The 16457-nt window shown below is 34.9% G+C and overlaps 1 protein-coding gene across 1 annotated transcript; it reads left to right on the top strand.

The window, feature by feature from the left end:
* The first annotated feature begins 3553 nt into the window (after nt 1-3553).
* Nucleotides 3554-16249, top strand: LOC18439106 (RING/U-box superfamily protein). Its single transcript, XM_006849281.4, has 9 exons — nt 3554-4019; nt 7625-7705; nt 8950-9070; nt 9171-9265; nt 9825-9896; nt 13438-13770; nt 13884-13989; nt 14908-15103; nt 15971-16249. The coding sequence occupies exons 1-9, from the start codon at nt 3996-3998 to the stop codon at nt 16056-16058; spliced, it is 1116 nt and encodes a 371-aa protein (XP_006849344.1). The 5' UTR covers nt 3554-3995; the 3' UTR covers nt 16059-16249.
* Nucleotides 16250-16457: the final 208 nt, after the last annotated feature.

Genomic DNA, 16457 nt, shown 5'->3' with positions numbered 1-16457 from the left:
AGAGCTTCCGCGCACAACAAGTGATATTAGAGCCTGAAGGATGGATAGGTCACGCTTTCACGGTTCATATTCGTACTATAAATCATAATCAAAAGGATCGATAGGCTACGCTTTCACAGTTTGTATTCGTATTGGAAATCAAAATCAAAGGGATTGATTATATTGCATGTAACAAGATAAGAAAGTGCATACATAGAAAAGTGCATACCAGACCATTGTATTACCATTATATACAATAAACAATACTTTCTCACTTCATATACAATGCCTAATCTCAAATCAAAAAAATTTACATATGTATAGGAAATCCCATCATCTAATACAAGGAGTGGTCCTGGGTTTGACAACTGAAAAACAACTTGAGACTATTTGCTTGACACCCAAACTCTTAGTTTACATATTCATTTCTAAACAAAAAATATAATATGGAGCTCAAAGTTTTGCTCCAAATTTGAGTTCCCCCCGCAAAATTTGACTCTAGATTAACCATTCGATGAATGATATAATATACGGTTTTAAGAGCTCAAAATCATATTAAAAAAAGGATAACATGAGTGAGCTCAAATCATATTTAGAAAATAAAAGCTCAATCAGGTGAGTCAAAGATGACATGAAAAATTTTAGGTCTTAAAAATCTCAAAGATTGGGTGTTTTGATCATGGACCAAATGTACAAGTTTGTCCATTGAACACTATCGAAGCCATAGCTCAAATCTTGATGGACATTGTTGGTTTGATGTGAAAAACATTTTATCAATCATATAAACCTCGACAACTATGGATTTGATAAACAAGATTTTACGCCTTAAAAATACTGTGTATTATAACACATTATTTAGACCATTTATTTTTAAGTGTTCATATATATGCCAAATTCGTACTAGGCTTGGATATTCATATTTCATAATCAAGGGCCCAAATAGATTTCAGGCAATAATATTGGTTTTCTGTGCTAAATTTGCATTTCTGGCATTGGTTTTTATGGAACAAACAAAGATTTACACCCTTGAAGTAAACCTCTTAAATTTAGTTTGGGTGCAATTGCAACCTTATATATAAAACGTAAGGTTGTTATATTCTAAACCGTATATTTTAATTAGACGGTATAGATTTGCATGTATTTTAAGATAACGTCACAAAGCTACACTAATTTTTAAGATAGTATCAAATCTTCATTGTCCAAATAAAATGTACTATGTAGATTATTGCAGCTTCACTTCTAAAAGTAATATCGCAACTTTGTATATAAACTATTGGAAAAAAGATTGTATAAGGTTGCAACCTTGAAATGAGGCGCATCACCAAAATCCATTGAAAAAGTTGATGTTACCCTTGAATTGATCATCTCAATATTGAGATGCATGGATATGAAAAAAAGAAAAAGATTTTGAGTCTCAAAAACAATACATCTTGTAACACGTTATATGGACCGTACATATTAGATATGAACCATTTTTTGAGTTTAAAATTTTATAAATAGAGGTAAAAATAGATTATCAAGCCATCCTAAGAATTTTGGTCCAAAATTACGTCTTATAATAAAATTTAGAGACTTTATTTTGATTGTTTAAGGTTGTAACCTTATATAAACCGCACCCTAAACTTTTTCCTTTTAATCTTATGGTGCAATTAGCATAAGGCCTAGGGTTTCACATTAAAAATGTAAAGCCACATGTTAAAATCCGTTGAGAAATGCTGTTGGGCTCTGTATACCCCTATGATCGGCTCTTGGTATTTGACTATGAAATTTTAAGCTCTAAAACAATATAGATTTGGCATGTCTATAAACATTCGAAAGTAAATGGTTATAATTTGTTACAAAATGCATTGTTTTAAGGAATTGAAATCTCTTTTTTATTAGATCCATTGTTGTCGAAATCGAAATGATCACAACATAAGATTTTATGGCATTGAAACTCCATTGTTTGGTAGGGTTTTGTGGTGTGACTTTACTTTTTCCTTTCTTTTAATCTTGGAATATAAGCTTTATGAATTATTTTTCCAAATTTTATTCAACTCCGAGCTTTTTCCTAATTTTATTCAACTACTAAAGTACAACCCACTCTCTTCCTCTCAAGTTTGAGCCAAGAAACATTGATTTTTGCACTAGGGTTTTTAAAAATGTCATTCTAGCTCGGAATTATTCGATCCATATTAGAAATTGGTAAGCCCAGTCTGATCCTACTATATATCGGGAACCAGCCGATTCTGTCAAAAATCAGATTGAATCTATCAAGAATTGGCTTTTTCCTCAACAAAATTTGGCACCCATCTTTCTCTCTCTCGAAACCTATTTTGGTAAATTCGGTACATTTATTTTCCTTCCGAAACCAGAACTCTCAAGTTCTAACTTTAAACATCGCTTCAAAGTTCTCATTTATTCTCACTATGCTTCACTTACAAACCCTTTTCTCACTCTCTTCACTCTTTCCACATGGAGTTTTGCTTTTCCATTCGTGTTGGGTGTTAGCACATGGAATCTACCACACCTACTATCATGGCATTTGGTCTCCTCTTACCACATAATCAACAATAGATGATAATAATTATATCCAAGGTTTAAAAAAACGCCGATTTCGATCGGAAAAGCCGGATTAATTTAGGCCAGTTGATTAATCTCTTTAGATGGGTCTTTAGAGATAAATTTAAATATGAAAACTCTACAGATATAAACTATCAATAAAAATATAAATATAAATAAATAAATAATTTAATAAATTATTTATTTAAAAAAGGCAAAAATAAAACATTAGTAGACAAAACCACTTATGTTTACAAGCACAAGTAGCATTTAAATATTTATTTAATGTACTCAATATTTTGGACACTTGATACCCTTACCTCATAATGTAGTAACTTCTATGTCAGGGGGTATTTTAGATAATAAATTAATGATAAAGTAGAATTTCTTGATAGAAAGAAAAATATTTATTAAATAAAGTAGATAATGACATCATCCATATAAGATATAACATCACCCACATGAAACATTAATTAGTTTTCAATCACTAATAGAATGCCATTCTTTATTATAGAAATATTTATTCTACTAATTCCAATGACAAAAAATGCTCTTATTCTAATAAATTTGTATTACAAAGCAAATATGGTAAGTAGCCAATGAATATTGAGTACAGTAAATAAATACTCGAAGTGTAAGAGGACCCTAACATAACCTTTATGTACAAAGAAAAAAAAAGACAAAAGAATAGAAAAAAAAAAAACAACCTAAAATGTGTGTACTATGTTTCATCGGGAGCGTAGTTTGTTTCTAATCTCTCAATTAGACGACCTACCTAGGAGGATCTTTTCATTAAAATTTTTTAGTAACTACCTTGGAATTATTAGATGATTATTCTCAAAAAAAAGTTGTGAAATTTGAGTTTTCTAACACTTAGATCTCATTTTTGAAAAATTGAATGATTTCTATTCAATCTTAAGACATTTATTTTTTTTCAAGTACTTAAAAGTTGTAATTAGGAAATATAGGTTAAAGTGGTTATACCCCAAAAAAATTGGAGTCCTATAGCTAATCCTAAATGGGGTTTTACCTGAGGGAGTAAATGAACAATATTACTCCTGAGGGAGTAGAATGCAGTTTTGCCTGAATATCTTTTGGGCAAGGACCAAAATCGAAGGGGGTTTACCTCATGCATGGGATTGAGAGCGAATCTCAAATCTAATCGCCATTGCTTCTTCTGCCTGAGAAACCAGATCTCCATTGATCAAATCAGTAGAATTTAAAAAATGCTCTGAAAGTTTCAATTTCTCTCTCTCTCTTCACCTTCTTCAAGCCTACAACAAAGCGTACTATTCTTAATCGCCATTGCTTCTTCTACCGGAGAAACCAGATCTCCATTGATCAAATTAGTTGAATTTAAAAAATGCTCTGAAAATTTCAATCTCTCTCTCTCTATCTCTCTCATTTCACCTTCTTCAAGCCCACGACAAAGTGTACTTCTCTGATTCTTCTCTCGTAGATCTCTGTTCTCTGCCATGGTGGTCTGCAAATGCAGAAAGGTGTAAAACCATTATACCATTAATTTTTTTTTTCCCATTTTGGAAAGTGATTTTTCTCAATTATCCATGTTTATTGTCAGTGGATTGGTGATATTCGTTGGAAATTTTGTTCATGAAAACAGATTGGAATTTCATAGTGACTTGGAAGTGATTTTGATTCGTAGTTAGATTATTAATGTCTGACCTATTCTCCATCTGATGATTGTATGCTGCTTGTTTTGATGCGTTTGCTGATTTGTGTGGAAAAATGACCGCTTATATGTGTAGTCTATGAAAATAAATCGAAATTGAAGGATTTAGCAGTAATTTATATTAGGAGTTGGGGTTTGTATACTGGGTCTTATCCTCCATCTTATAGTGGAGTTACGATCTTTGATTCGAGTGGATAGATTGCCTGCTCATGAGCATTGCTCAGATTCAAATGTTATTAGTAATTACTGGCAGTGATTTTGAAGGTTATTTTTAGAGGTAAGAATTAGGAGCAACAACTATGAAAGTTTTGAAGAATAAGTCAATTGAGAATCAGAAAGGTTTTATCACGCTTAAAGACATTGAATTTGCTCCTGATTGTGTGTCCATCAGCCTAACTGTGGATTACCATCATACCGATGAGCTTTTCTTCCTTAAGTTGCTGTTTATGTTGGCAAGGAGCTTTCAGAAAATGCATTGCCTTCTGGTTTCCCTCAACTGTGATTACATCCGAGAACTTTTGTAAACAGAAAATTGACTAAGACAGCTTGATCAATGTATTGCAATTGCCGCATTATTGGTGTTGATAGCTGCTTTCTTGGGGTTTATGCATGTGATTGGAGAAGGGTGAGCTAGAAAATTATACTTAGGGGATCCGGGATTCAAGGCATGACATGATTTTTTTCTTTTTCTTTTGAAATTGGCTGTTATGTGGTTTGACTTGTGCTTACGAATAGGAAACTCTGAAGTCTTGGGGAGCTTAAGTTGATATTTGTATCTGGTGGTTTACCTTGGAAGAACAGGTTTTTCTGTCTGATATGTGCAAGATGACTGATGCATTGGTTGCATTTCAGAATACCTTGTGCATATGTGTTGCTTTTTTATTCTTTCCTAAAATGTGAAAGAAAAGCAGACCAATATGTTGTTCTCATCAGGGTACAAAGCAAGGATATTTATGGTGACAATGACCAACGGCTATTAGTGTTATGATAACATTAGAATTGTAATATCTTAATTTTTTAAAATAAGGCAGAGAGGAAATTTACTATACCACATTATGATGGTTACAATGGCAGGGACTGCTACCACTTTAAAAGTGCCCCCCCGCCGCGAACCTTCTTCCTCACTTGTGGTAAACATTGGTCAATGAAAAGGTCGTGTTTCTCAAAGATGTAAATATTCTTTTTTTTGGGTAAATGAAACAAATGTACTCTTCACCATGCTAGATCCAAATTCACAAACAAATTCTGTTCCCCCCTCTCATTGTGATGCAAACCATTGTTATCAACATCTAAATGCATGCCCCCCCGAGTGTTCATTTTGAAAAGCACCAAATAGTTTCATACATGCTGGTTTTGATGCCACATATAAGTTGCCGGAGCAAACTACCCTATTGGGGATAGTGGCAAAGCTGCGAAATAGGTTGATAAAAGTGGCATTCTAGGTCCAAGCTAGGGTATTTTTCTGTAGCTGTCGGGCCCGCACCAAATGCCCAATAGAATGGCCTTGCATATAAAGTTGTTCTATCAACAAATTGTGCAAGATCCAAAAGGCTCTACATCTATTCACAAAATTGGGAACCGGAGAACCTAAATGCCACACTTCATTTTTGTCCCGCACCACCATGTGGTAATCCTTCCACATCTTCCCATCTCCAAGAATTTCTATGAGCCATTCAATTTTGTTTCCTTAGTCAACATAATTATTGTCCTGGATCCCATCCCTGGGGTGTCATTTTGGGCATTTAAGCTCCTGACATTTCTATAGTATCTCCAATTATTTCGATTTAAAATATGCTCACATGTGCGTTTGTCTTGCTGCTTTAATGAGATTAAAAACTTCCTGTACTTTTTTAAGTATGGCTTCTCCCTTTAAGCCTAGGCAATTCCTCCTAAGATATTCAAAGGCAAAACGGTTTGAAATTGTTGCTTCCTCTCTCGTGGTTCTTTTGGGAGCCCCATCAGCTTTTCTACGTAGCTTATGATTTGATTTCCAGACGCACAACGTGCACCTTCATATGTTCCTTTGGTGGGTTATTCTATGTTCATGCCGTAAAGACAAGGTGATAGAAGATTTCATCATATTTGAGGGATTTATTTTATTAGGTATATTTCGATATAGAAAGATCTCCTTCTTTCTTCCCCCTTGGTTCTCGCATAATTTTCTTGAAAAGATATTAGATCACCGTGGGACACTTTCAAACGAGTAATGCTTACCATTCCTCACACAAAGCCTTCGATGACTTATCGGCTGCCTTGCTTGAGGAAGAGTTTCGCGAAAATGGAGACGAACCGGAATAACGTCCGATCTTGTTTCTGGATTGAGTGGAAAAGGGATATATGAAGTTCGTTCTGTTCCTCTGTGCATCTCTGTGATGGGTAAATCCCCATGAAAAAGGGACCCTAATCATCGCAAAGTTACATGTGCTAATATATCTATCCTTCCATCCACACCTCTTGGCATGTGACATTTAATAAAGGGATGGTGTATGTAAAGGCTTCCTACTCACTGTTCAGATTGTGAGGTGTAGTTATGTGATTAGGCTTGTGATTCCTATAGTTTAGGCTCCATTTTAATCTTATTTTTAGGTAAATATCAAGCATATTCTTTCTGTTTATTTCAATCATTTTATGAGGCTTGTATATGTATTTCTACTAATTGTTTTGAAGGTTCCTATATATATATATATATTTTTTTGGATAAAGTTGAAAGGTTCCTATATTGGTTGTATGTAATTAGTCATGGGCACTTTTTATTCTCAGTGAAGCCAGTTTTGGTACTACATATGAATTTAAATTATGTTTTCTTGGTGTTCCTTATGACATGGTATTTAAGGAGTTTTCTCAAGTTTCACATGATGGTCTGAATGAGTCTAGATGCTTGTTCTTGGAAACCCATAAATGGCAGCAGAAATTCGCTTGTGTTATATATGGCAATTTCTCTCCACTCTATGTTCTTCTTTAGTAAATTATATTTTTTCAGTTTTTAACAATGAATGATTTTTGAGAGAAGGTAGCAATATATTACTGAAGAATATAGTTACAAAACATGCTTGTAATGGAATGGTTTTGTGACACTTTTAACAATTGAATGGTTTTGTGACACTTTCTCTTCTATATGTCAAACTTTGGACAAAATTTGCCAAACAGATTTCCTGTAATTCTGAATGGAGAAAAGAAAATTTTGTTATTATGGCATGGTTTGTAGAAAATCCTATCTGCAATAAGCAAATACATGCAAATTATGTGGAACCACATATGTTTTCCCATTGATTATATGTGAAATGCACATTTAAGTATTTTAAACGTGTGGTGTTTGCAGCAGATCTTGGTTTGGAGTTTGTTTTTTCTCTTCAAAACATTCTTGGCTTACATTTTCCATAGAAGTTGCTAATATCTAAGAATATATGGTTTCAGGCAACTAAGCTTTATTGTTTTGTGCACAAAGTTCCTGTTTGTGGGGAGTGCATCTGCTTTCCTGAGCATCAGATATGTGTGGTGAGTACCTGGGCTTTCTTTCTTTAATATACATGCCTAGGAACAGGTTTTATCTTTTCTATAAAGTAGGCACTAAATGGAACACATTTCTTGGGGAATGCCATACATCTGTATCATAGATGGTTATTTACAAAAATTTGTCTATCCATGCTAATCATATGTAAGTGAAAACCAAGACGTGGCTTCCTTCCTCCACTGAGATGGAAGGTGTTTGCAAGCCTACATAGTTTGTTACACAGATTTTACCAAAATCCTTTGTCTCCTTTATTACCCATATTATCCTCTCTTGGTTCATTACATAGATTTTACCAAAAACTGTCTCCTTTATTACGCATATTATCCTACCTTGTTTATCTTCCTTCATGACATAAACACTATGGACATTGTCCAATACATTGAACACTTGTCCCGTTTTCCTGTTCTGCAAATTCCTCCTGATATTCGGTATCTGAGGATGTAAGATTTACCTGGAAATACATCGTTATTCTCCTCCTGCAGTGTGCGTGATAACCTCTCTGGCAAACCTTTTCCAGAAATTTCTTCCATGTGGTGGTTGCAATTTTCGAGCTTTCTGCAAGGGGCGTAATTAACCTCGTTGGACTAGCCGTAGGTCTCTCTCCCTCTCTTTCCCTGTCTACACCAACACACACACACATGCAAGTGTGCACAAGCCTGACACCGCCAAAATCATGCCTCTGATACCATTTCATCATCAAGTCCTTGCAGTATGTGTCTAGTGCATTTTGACGCAAAAGGGGTTATGTTTATTTATTTCTGTTCATTATGACTTTGCATGCATCTTAGTGCTGACAAAAAGTTTCTTGCATCTATCACTTTTCATCAACAATAGGCTTCTATTTGTACGTTCAGATCAATGTATAACCCTGTTATAGTCGCACCTCAAAACCTGTTGCTGATTCTAACATTAATAAATGTCTAATCCATTTGCAAGCAATGTTTGTGTGTATATGTGCATGCATGTGTGCATGTGTTTTGCATCATTTTAATCATACACAAAAGAATTGTCTGTTTGATGCATTTTAGTTTGCAATCTTGCCATTGATTGAGATCCCTGGGTCTCTCAACATGATAGTGTAAAGTGGATTGCATGGATAAATGCTTTTTTAGATGTTAGCTCTAAGATTATATGTAACCAACTTATCTTCTTTATTTTGATATAGTATAATATGAAATGAAGCTTTTTGAGATATCTTGATGCATTACTTGCTTGCAAGCTGTTATAGGTGCGCTCCTACTCCGAATGGGTGATAGATGGAGAGTATGATTGGCCTCCTACTTGCAGCAAATGCCAGAGTGCAATTGAAGATGATTCAAATGCACAGACAGTTCGGTTGGGGTGCTTGCGTATGTTATTTTCTTATGCTATCTCCAGTTTCTTTACTGATCTTACCTTTTCTGGTGGATTTGGAGGTCATAATGTAATTCTACTTTTTGTCCATCTCAGATATCATTCACACAAAATGCTTGGTGTCTCATATTCAAAGTTTTCCTCCTCACACAGCTCCAGCAGGATATGTGTGCCCTTCATGTTCCACTCCTGTAAGATTCATAAGATGAAATTCTACTTGGTACTGTGTTTCTTTTTAATTTTTATTCATTAAGTGTGTGTTAGATCAGGTAAGCTTGTTTCCCTGGCATTACTATTGTGTCAAGCATTCAGTTCAATTCCCCTACAATCTATTTGTTCTTGAACAAATATTTCTTTTGTTTTCTTCCAATATATGTATTTTTTTGGGTGCGATTGGGTGAGTGTGATATTTATAATTATTGTTATTATTATTATTATTATTATTATTTTTTGGTGGGGAAGAGGGGATTTTTTTTTTTTTTTGGGTGGGGCGGGGGTGGTGAGTGGGATTTTGAATAACTATGTTCTTTTGATTAACTTCATACTTTTTGAGTGAAGTCTAACTTTGTCTTAAAAGACTTTCTAGACATGGTGTTCTTTTTTTACATGCGAATTAAGTAAATATCTTTTCTGTTTTTATGCATGAATTGGTTGAGTTGTTTGTTCTGCCACTTGAACAGCCTCAATTCATATTTATGATTTGTGCTGTTTCATGGGGATGGTTCCATCCTGACACTTGCTCATGTGTAGGTATGGCCTCCTAAAAGCATTAAAGACTCGGGTTCACGTCTACATTCAAAATTGAAGGAAGCCATTATTCAGGTGAGAGTGTGCGCTTGTTTCTGGAATGCGCGCATCTTCTCATCTTTTATGGATTTTAGCAGTGTTCCAAAAAACGCCGGGCGGTGCCTAGGCGGCCAGGGGGATCTAGGCCTCTAGCACCCAGTAATCCGGTTTTAGGTCTACATTTTGTATTAAAAATGCGTATTCATGCATTCTTTATAATCTAAACTGAAAAAACACCAAAAATACCCCACTCGATGGGTATTTTTGCAACTAGGTGGGTGCAGTCCCCTTGGCGCCCGCCCAGCTAGCCTAGGTGCTTGCCTAGGCAGTGTACTAGGCGGGCGCCCAGAGGCTGCCCACCTAGTTGGTCCGCCCAAGTCTAGGCGATGCGCCCTGGCCCCCTAGCCCGCCTAGGCGTTGAGTGGACCGCTTTTTGAATCAATGGATTTTAGTCGAGGAAATCAAAGGAACACTGTTCTTGTTTTACTACAATCAATTGTTCAGTGTCCATTTTTGAACTTTAAATTATGCACTTCAGCGGCAGCTATAGTTGTTTACTTTTAAGGATAACAAATCACAGAAAGATATGAAGTTTAATAAAACATAGAAGTATACATAGTTACATGAAATCATAGAAATATATACAGTTACATGAAGGATGATCCAGTTAGGTTCATGTATGCAGCTTTAAATATATCAAACACTCAGCTTCTCTTCCTTCTTCGTATTAGTAGGAATAAAGAAAATTAAAGTTCTAAAAGTGGACACTGCTGAATGCTTATGTAGTTAGACAAAATAATGTTAATAAATGTGTTTTTGTTTTAGGAAATACATGCATGATCACTAATATGCTTAGCAAATGAACCCCCCATGGATACTTATTGAAAAAAAATAAGAAAAGAGAAGAACAACTTCATCTGGGTCATGTTCTACTTCATGGTGTTTTTTTTTGTAGGAGTTGTAAAGGATTGGACCATACTTAAATGTAAGATCCATGAATTCCCATACCAGGAATATTCTAGGCTCCTAAGCCAAAGATTAAAAAAATTCAGCTTTATTTATAAAAAAGGTATATTTACTCTTGCAATGCAGATGCATCAACAGTATGCGCTGCTATATTGATATCTATGAATTGTGTGTATCCAGTGCTTCCGCTGGAGCAAAATGTATATATGCTCCGTAGAGCAAAAGGCCCACTTGGATTTTCTTGATATGAAATGTTTGAATAGTGCATATATGCTCCCATGGGAGCATATACTGTACACCTACTCCCTTGGGTAGAAGACTAACTTAGGAAGATTTTTTTTTATCCAAAATTTTGGGAACGACCTAAAAATCACTAGATGATTATATTCAAAAATTTGAATTTTGAGTTTTATAAAAATACTTCTATGTTGGGTTTTGCCCGAAGGAGTAAATGGAGAGTACGCTCCTTTGGGAGCATGAAATATTTTGGCATGTTTGAACTTAATTAAGAATCATTAGATCAGTAATATTGTTTTTTGAATATTAGATCAGTAATATTGTTAAGGGAAAAGAAACTTCACTTCAAAAGTGCGTTTCCCTTTTTTTTTAGGTGGGGGGTTGAGACTCGAAGGTTCACATCTCCCAATTTTGGAGTCCTAAAAATACTCATAGCTGGTGTTCTATCCAAAGGGAGCAGATTTACATTTTGCTCCTAGAGCATAATATTTTCAGATCTATGATTAGAACAATGTATAACATCTGTTTCTAGGTGATTATATCGGAGGACTTTATTGTTCCTGGTGGGCAATATATATTGCAAGATCTTTTATTTGGTTTATAATGGGTCTGCTAGTTGTAGAGGTGCGTCGACTTATATGCACTATCTGAAGTAGCTGATTAAAACCTTTTGCATTTGACATATGTACTTTCCTCAAAAAGGAATTTAGCATTTGGAACTTCATATGTATATTTGTATAAAGCAGACTACATAAGAATGCAACTTTTGAATTGCTCTCCATCGCTCCTTTTCCCCTCTAATTTGCCTAAACTCTCTCTCATGTTAGTTATCTAAATCCAATAATAAAACTTCTTATGAAAAATCAGATCTACCTCACCTTAAAAATGTCTTTATCCAAATTCATTTTTTAATAAAAATAAACTAGAGGGAATACATAAGAAGAGAAATCCAAAATGAATAAATATAAAACTTTATAAGAATCTAGAGAAAGATTTGCATTAAGAATTGAAATGGCTCCATCAAAGTCAATCAAGTTAAAATTGGAATTCCCAATAAAACGGCTGGTAATTTTAATTAAATATAATATCTAGTTCAATATTTATATTAGTAAAATGCAGAATATTTGTAATATAACAAGTAAACTTCAGTATCATCATCATCATCATTCATCATCAGAACCTTATCCCTACTATTTGGGGTTGACTACATAAATCTTATACTGCCATTTTGCTCTATCAAGGGCCATATCCTCAATGAGACCATAAGTCCCCTTATCTTTTCTCACTACTTCCATCTATGACCTTTTGGGCTTTCGTTTTGTACTTTTAGAGGCTTCCACTTAAACTAAATCGCACCTCCTAACTGGTGTTGTATTGGGTTTGTAGTGCACATGGCCAGCCCTCCTAAGTTTACTTTTCCTCATGTTGTCGCCAACAAGTCAGTATAAGAAATTAAAAAAAAAAAAAAAAAAAATTGACGGATAAAGGTATAAAATGATTCTGTGCATTCCTCACAAACATTTCTCATTATGATCCAACTCTATTTTTTAATAAAATTAAATATAGAGAATAAATAGGAAAATAAATCCAGTAATAAATTATCCAGAAGATTTTATATGTTAGATATTGAACAATGTTAAGCATAAACCGAAGTGAAGAGAAGCGTGGTGCTACTGCTACCGCTCTAGTCAGATTCGGGACGCTTCGGTCTGATTTGGGTCTGCTTCGGCTGAAGGTTCGGGTTGCTTCAGTCAAAAAAGAAATACCTATATAAAAGTATTTTTTAATTTTCTAATTTTATTTTATTTTTAAATTATTTATATATATATATATAAATATCTCTAATTTATTTGTATTAAATTAAAAAAAAAGTCCAAAGTCTTCACACGAATCGGCCAAAGCATTGAATTGTTTCATTTTTCTCACCAAACCGAAGAAGACTCCGAAGCGAATCTGACAACATTGATATAGAATAGGCTCCGTCAGAGTCTATGCAGTTAAAATAGGACTTCCACCAAAGTGGGAATTCCCATCAAAACAACTACCTAAGATTTTTATTAAAAAATAATGTAATGTTGTCTATAATCTGAAAAGTAAAATTAAGTATGAGATATTGAATAAAAATTTGGGCGAATTAAATAGGTATAGAAGTGAACACTGTACTACTTAAAAACTAAATAAAAGTATATATCTTTATTTAAGTTAAATTCTAAAACTAATTTTAATCTGATGTCTCATGGTGCATCATGCAACTGACTTGTTACGCACAAGTTTCAAACCATGAAACAAGTTTATTGTTCAGGATACTTCTGTGCAAAATCCATATTTTCGCATCAAACTGATGCTACAAAGTTCCAACTGGGTTTCTTTGCAGAGTGGGATGGAAAAGAACCTCTTAGGAAATTATTTAGTTTCATTGCCAGCTACCGAATATCGCAGTCCTCCTCCTGCTTTTGCATCAGACCCACTTGCTGCAGTCAATGAGAAAGGTAACTCAAATGCGTTTGAGTCCACCAGAGATACAAGCTCGTTGTCTTCCTCTGCTATGAAAATGGAGAACTTGGCTGAAACCCAATCACCTGGAACCGGTGTAGTTGATGGAACAGTTGCAGTATCAGATATTGTGGAGATAGGTGGTCCAAGTTCAGTAGGGAATCCTTTTACTTCAGTACATGAATCTAACTTCCAAAACATGAGTCCTGGTGGGGTAAGTCAATATCCTCAATTCACTGTCTTAAACTGGTTTTCTTCATGAGTTTACCGTTATTGTTGGATTGTGAACTTTCTATGCTAACATTGTTTTATGCAATTACAATGAAGCCTGGAGCTACAACAAGAAAGGGTTCTCATAGCATTGATAAATATTCTGAAGTTTCATATTATGCGGATGATGAAGATGGAAGCCACAGAAAGTACACTCGAAGGGGTGAGTTGTTATTTTCATTTCTACCCTGTAATTGGAAATCGGGTGGATTACTTCTTTTCTTTTCATGGACAAATATTTCTAGGTTAGTTTTGATTCAGTAACACACACACTCTCTCTCTCTCTCTCTCTTTTTCTCTCTCTCTACATGATATATCATCATAAGGACTGGGTAGTTTGGCTACAGGGTGATGATTGCTATTACGTATTTTTGTGCGATCATCTTTATTCTGTTCTGTCAATTTGAATGTACTATGTACTTTTAACCTTGTTTACTTCATGCATAGGTTGTAAAGTGATTTGTCTAATGGTTACGAGGAATAAGAAAAATGTAGCATGTACTTTTAACCTTGTTTACTTCATGCATAAGTTGTAAAGTGGTTTGTCTTATAGTTATGAGGAATAAGAAATGAGTAAAACCAATATTGACTTCTACTATGACTATTTGATGCCTTTTAAACAATATCTTTTATTTATCAGTGGTATTTCTACTTATCTTTTATTTATCAGAGGTATTTCTACCACATTCCTTGTATTTACACACCTGTCTTGTTTTGCTTGTGATTGTATTGATAACTGTGATTAAGATGTCTCCATGTTAATATTTGTGAAATATATGTACCAGAGCATGGAAATGCACACAAATACAGACACTCAAAACTAACTATTATAAATGGAAAAGTATACAAAGAGGCCATTTACTCTTGTCTGTCAGATTTCAAATTGGATGGTTGTGACTGTGTCAGCGACTAGATTCCAAAGTTTTAAAAAACTTTCTCCAATTTGACATCTAATGACTAGTAGCAATTATGTCCTCCTTGTAACAAAGATAAATGGTCTCATGGTATTCAATACCATAATAAATCTCTTTTTGGTTTCATTTGAATTATTGAAAATGTTATCACATTTCATGAATTGTAGGCCCATTCCGACACAAGTTTCTTAGGTTTCTACTACCTTTCTGGTCATCGGCCTTGCCAACTTTACCAGTGACTGCTCCCCCCCGGAAAGAGGGTAGAGATGGGACAACAAATGATGAAGTCACAGAAGGTCGTTCAAGGCCTCCTAGGTCTTCAAGGATGGATCCAAGGAAACTTCTCCTCATCATGGCTATAATGTATGCATTCTCCACTGGATTTATACAACAATCTGCTTCATTTAATTTTTCTTTGATTGAGGTTTTAGGGGCCAATCACAAAGCTTTAGGCATAATATTGTGTTTCATGGGAATACCTTAGAAAATGTATGTCTATTTTGATATCTAGACTAACAGTTTATGAAACCTCACTACCAAAAAAGAACCTTGCTACCAATAATAATTATGATAATGATGATGATGACAGCAACATTAACTGTAATTTTAACAACAAAGATCAAGATTATGATGATTACAACAACCACAGTGACAGCAATAATAATAATACAAATTTTATCAAGAATACTTAAAGACCTGGTTATAATTGTTTGTATGTTTTTTTTTTGTTTCATAATATGCTTAGAGCCACGACTTTTGAAGGCATAAAGGATAAAAAGTAGAAAATAAACATTGATCCCCCATCAGGGAGCCCCGTTGATATGTGCCTTGCTTCTATTGAAGCATGCATGTCAATGCTTTGAAATAGAGGCTTTGTATGCTGCCTGAGGCTTAAGCTTCATTGAAGTCAAATTCACATTGCTTTGAGAGATATGCTTCTAACAAAGTCTTGCCTTTAAGGTGCATGGATGCACACCCACCTATGCACACATGCACATGAGAGAGAGAGAGAGAGAGAGAGAGAGCATGATTTACATACACATACGTGATAATTTATAAGTATACTCATGGTGCAAACTTCAGTGGTTGTTAAGTTGGACCTCCGAACCCCCCTTGGAGGAGCCTACAGGCATATGACTCCAGGTTGCACTTAAGGAGAGAGTCTCTTTCTATTTTTTCTCTCTGTGGCTTTACCATATGCTTACTGATTAGAATTTCAATTTTGGTCAGGGCATGCATGATCACCATGATCATTTTGTACTATAGAATTGCTCAACGAGGTTTCTTTGAGGAGGGATCTGAAGATGGGCAAGAGTGAGTTGTTTGATTTACTTGTGCTGGTTTTTGCATCATATTCCTTTTTTGTAGAAATTGTCAGTCATTACGGTTTTGTTTATAGAATTGCCCGTTTTTCTTGGGAGTGTGGGATTGAAACATAGAGAAAGACGCTGCTATTGCTTGTTTACTTTTTCCTTTCCTCCATGGCAATTAGGGAAACATCCTTCAAAACCATTGGTCCCTTGAATATGGTGTCCCTAACCATCGATCCTCTTTTCCTTTATGTTTGCAAAAAACTTGCTCTGTAAAATTTAGAGAAAAAGCGCATGTTGCGATATCTAGATGGTGTAACATCGTTCTGAACGAGTATGATACTCCTTACCCTTAAAGGAAGAGGAGAGCACCCTTAAAAAGGCTCTACCTTTGGGACCTGAAAGGA

The sequence above is a fragment of the Amborella trichopoda genome, chromosome 12 (genome assembly GCF_054954075.1).
Source record: "Amborella trichopoda isolate Santa Cruz 75 chromosome 12, AtrichopodaSantaCruz75HAP2 v2.0, whole genome shotgun sequence".
Taxonomy (NCBI): Eukaryota; Viridiplantae; Streptophyta; class Magnoliopsida; order Amborellales; family Amborellaceae; genus Amborella; species Amborella trichopoda.
The sequence above is the reverse complement of the archived record's forward strand: the minus strand, read 5'-3'. Positions and strand labels throughout refer to the sequence as shown.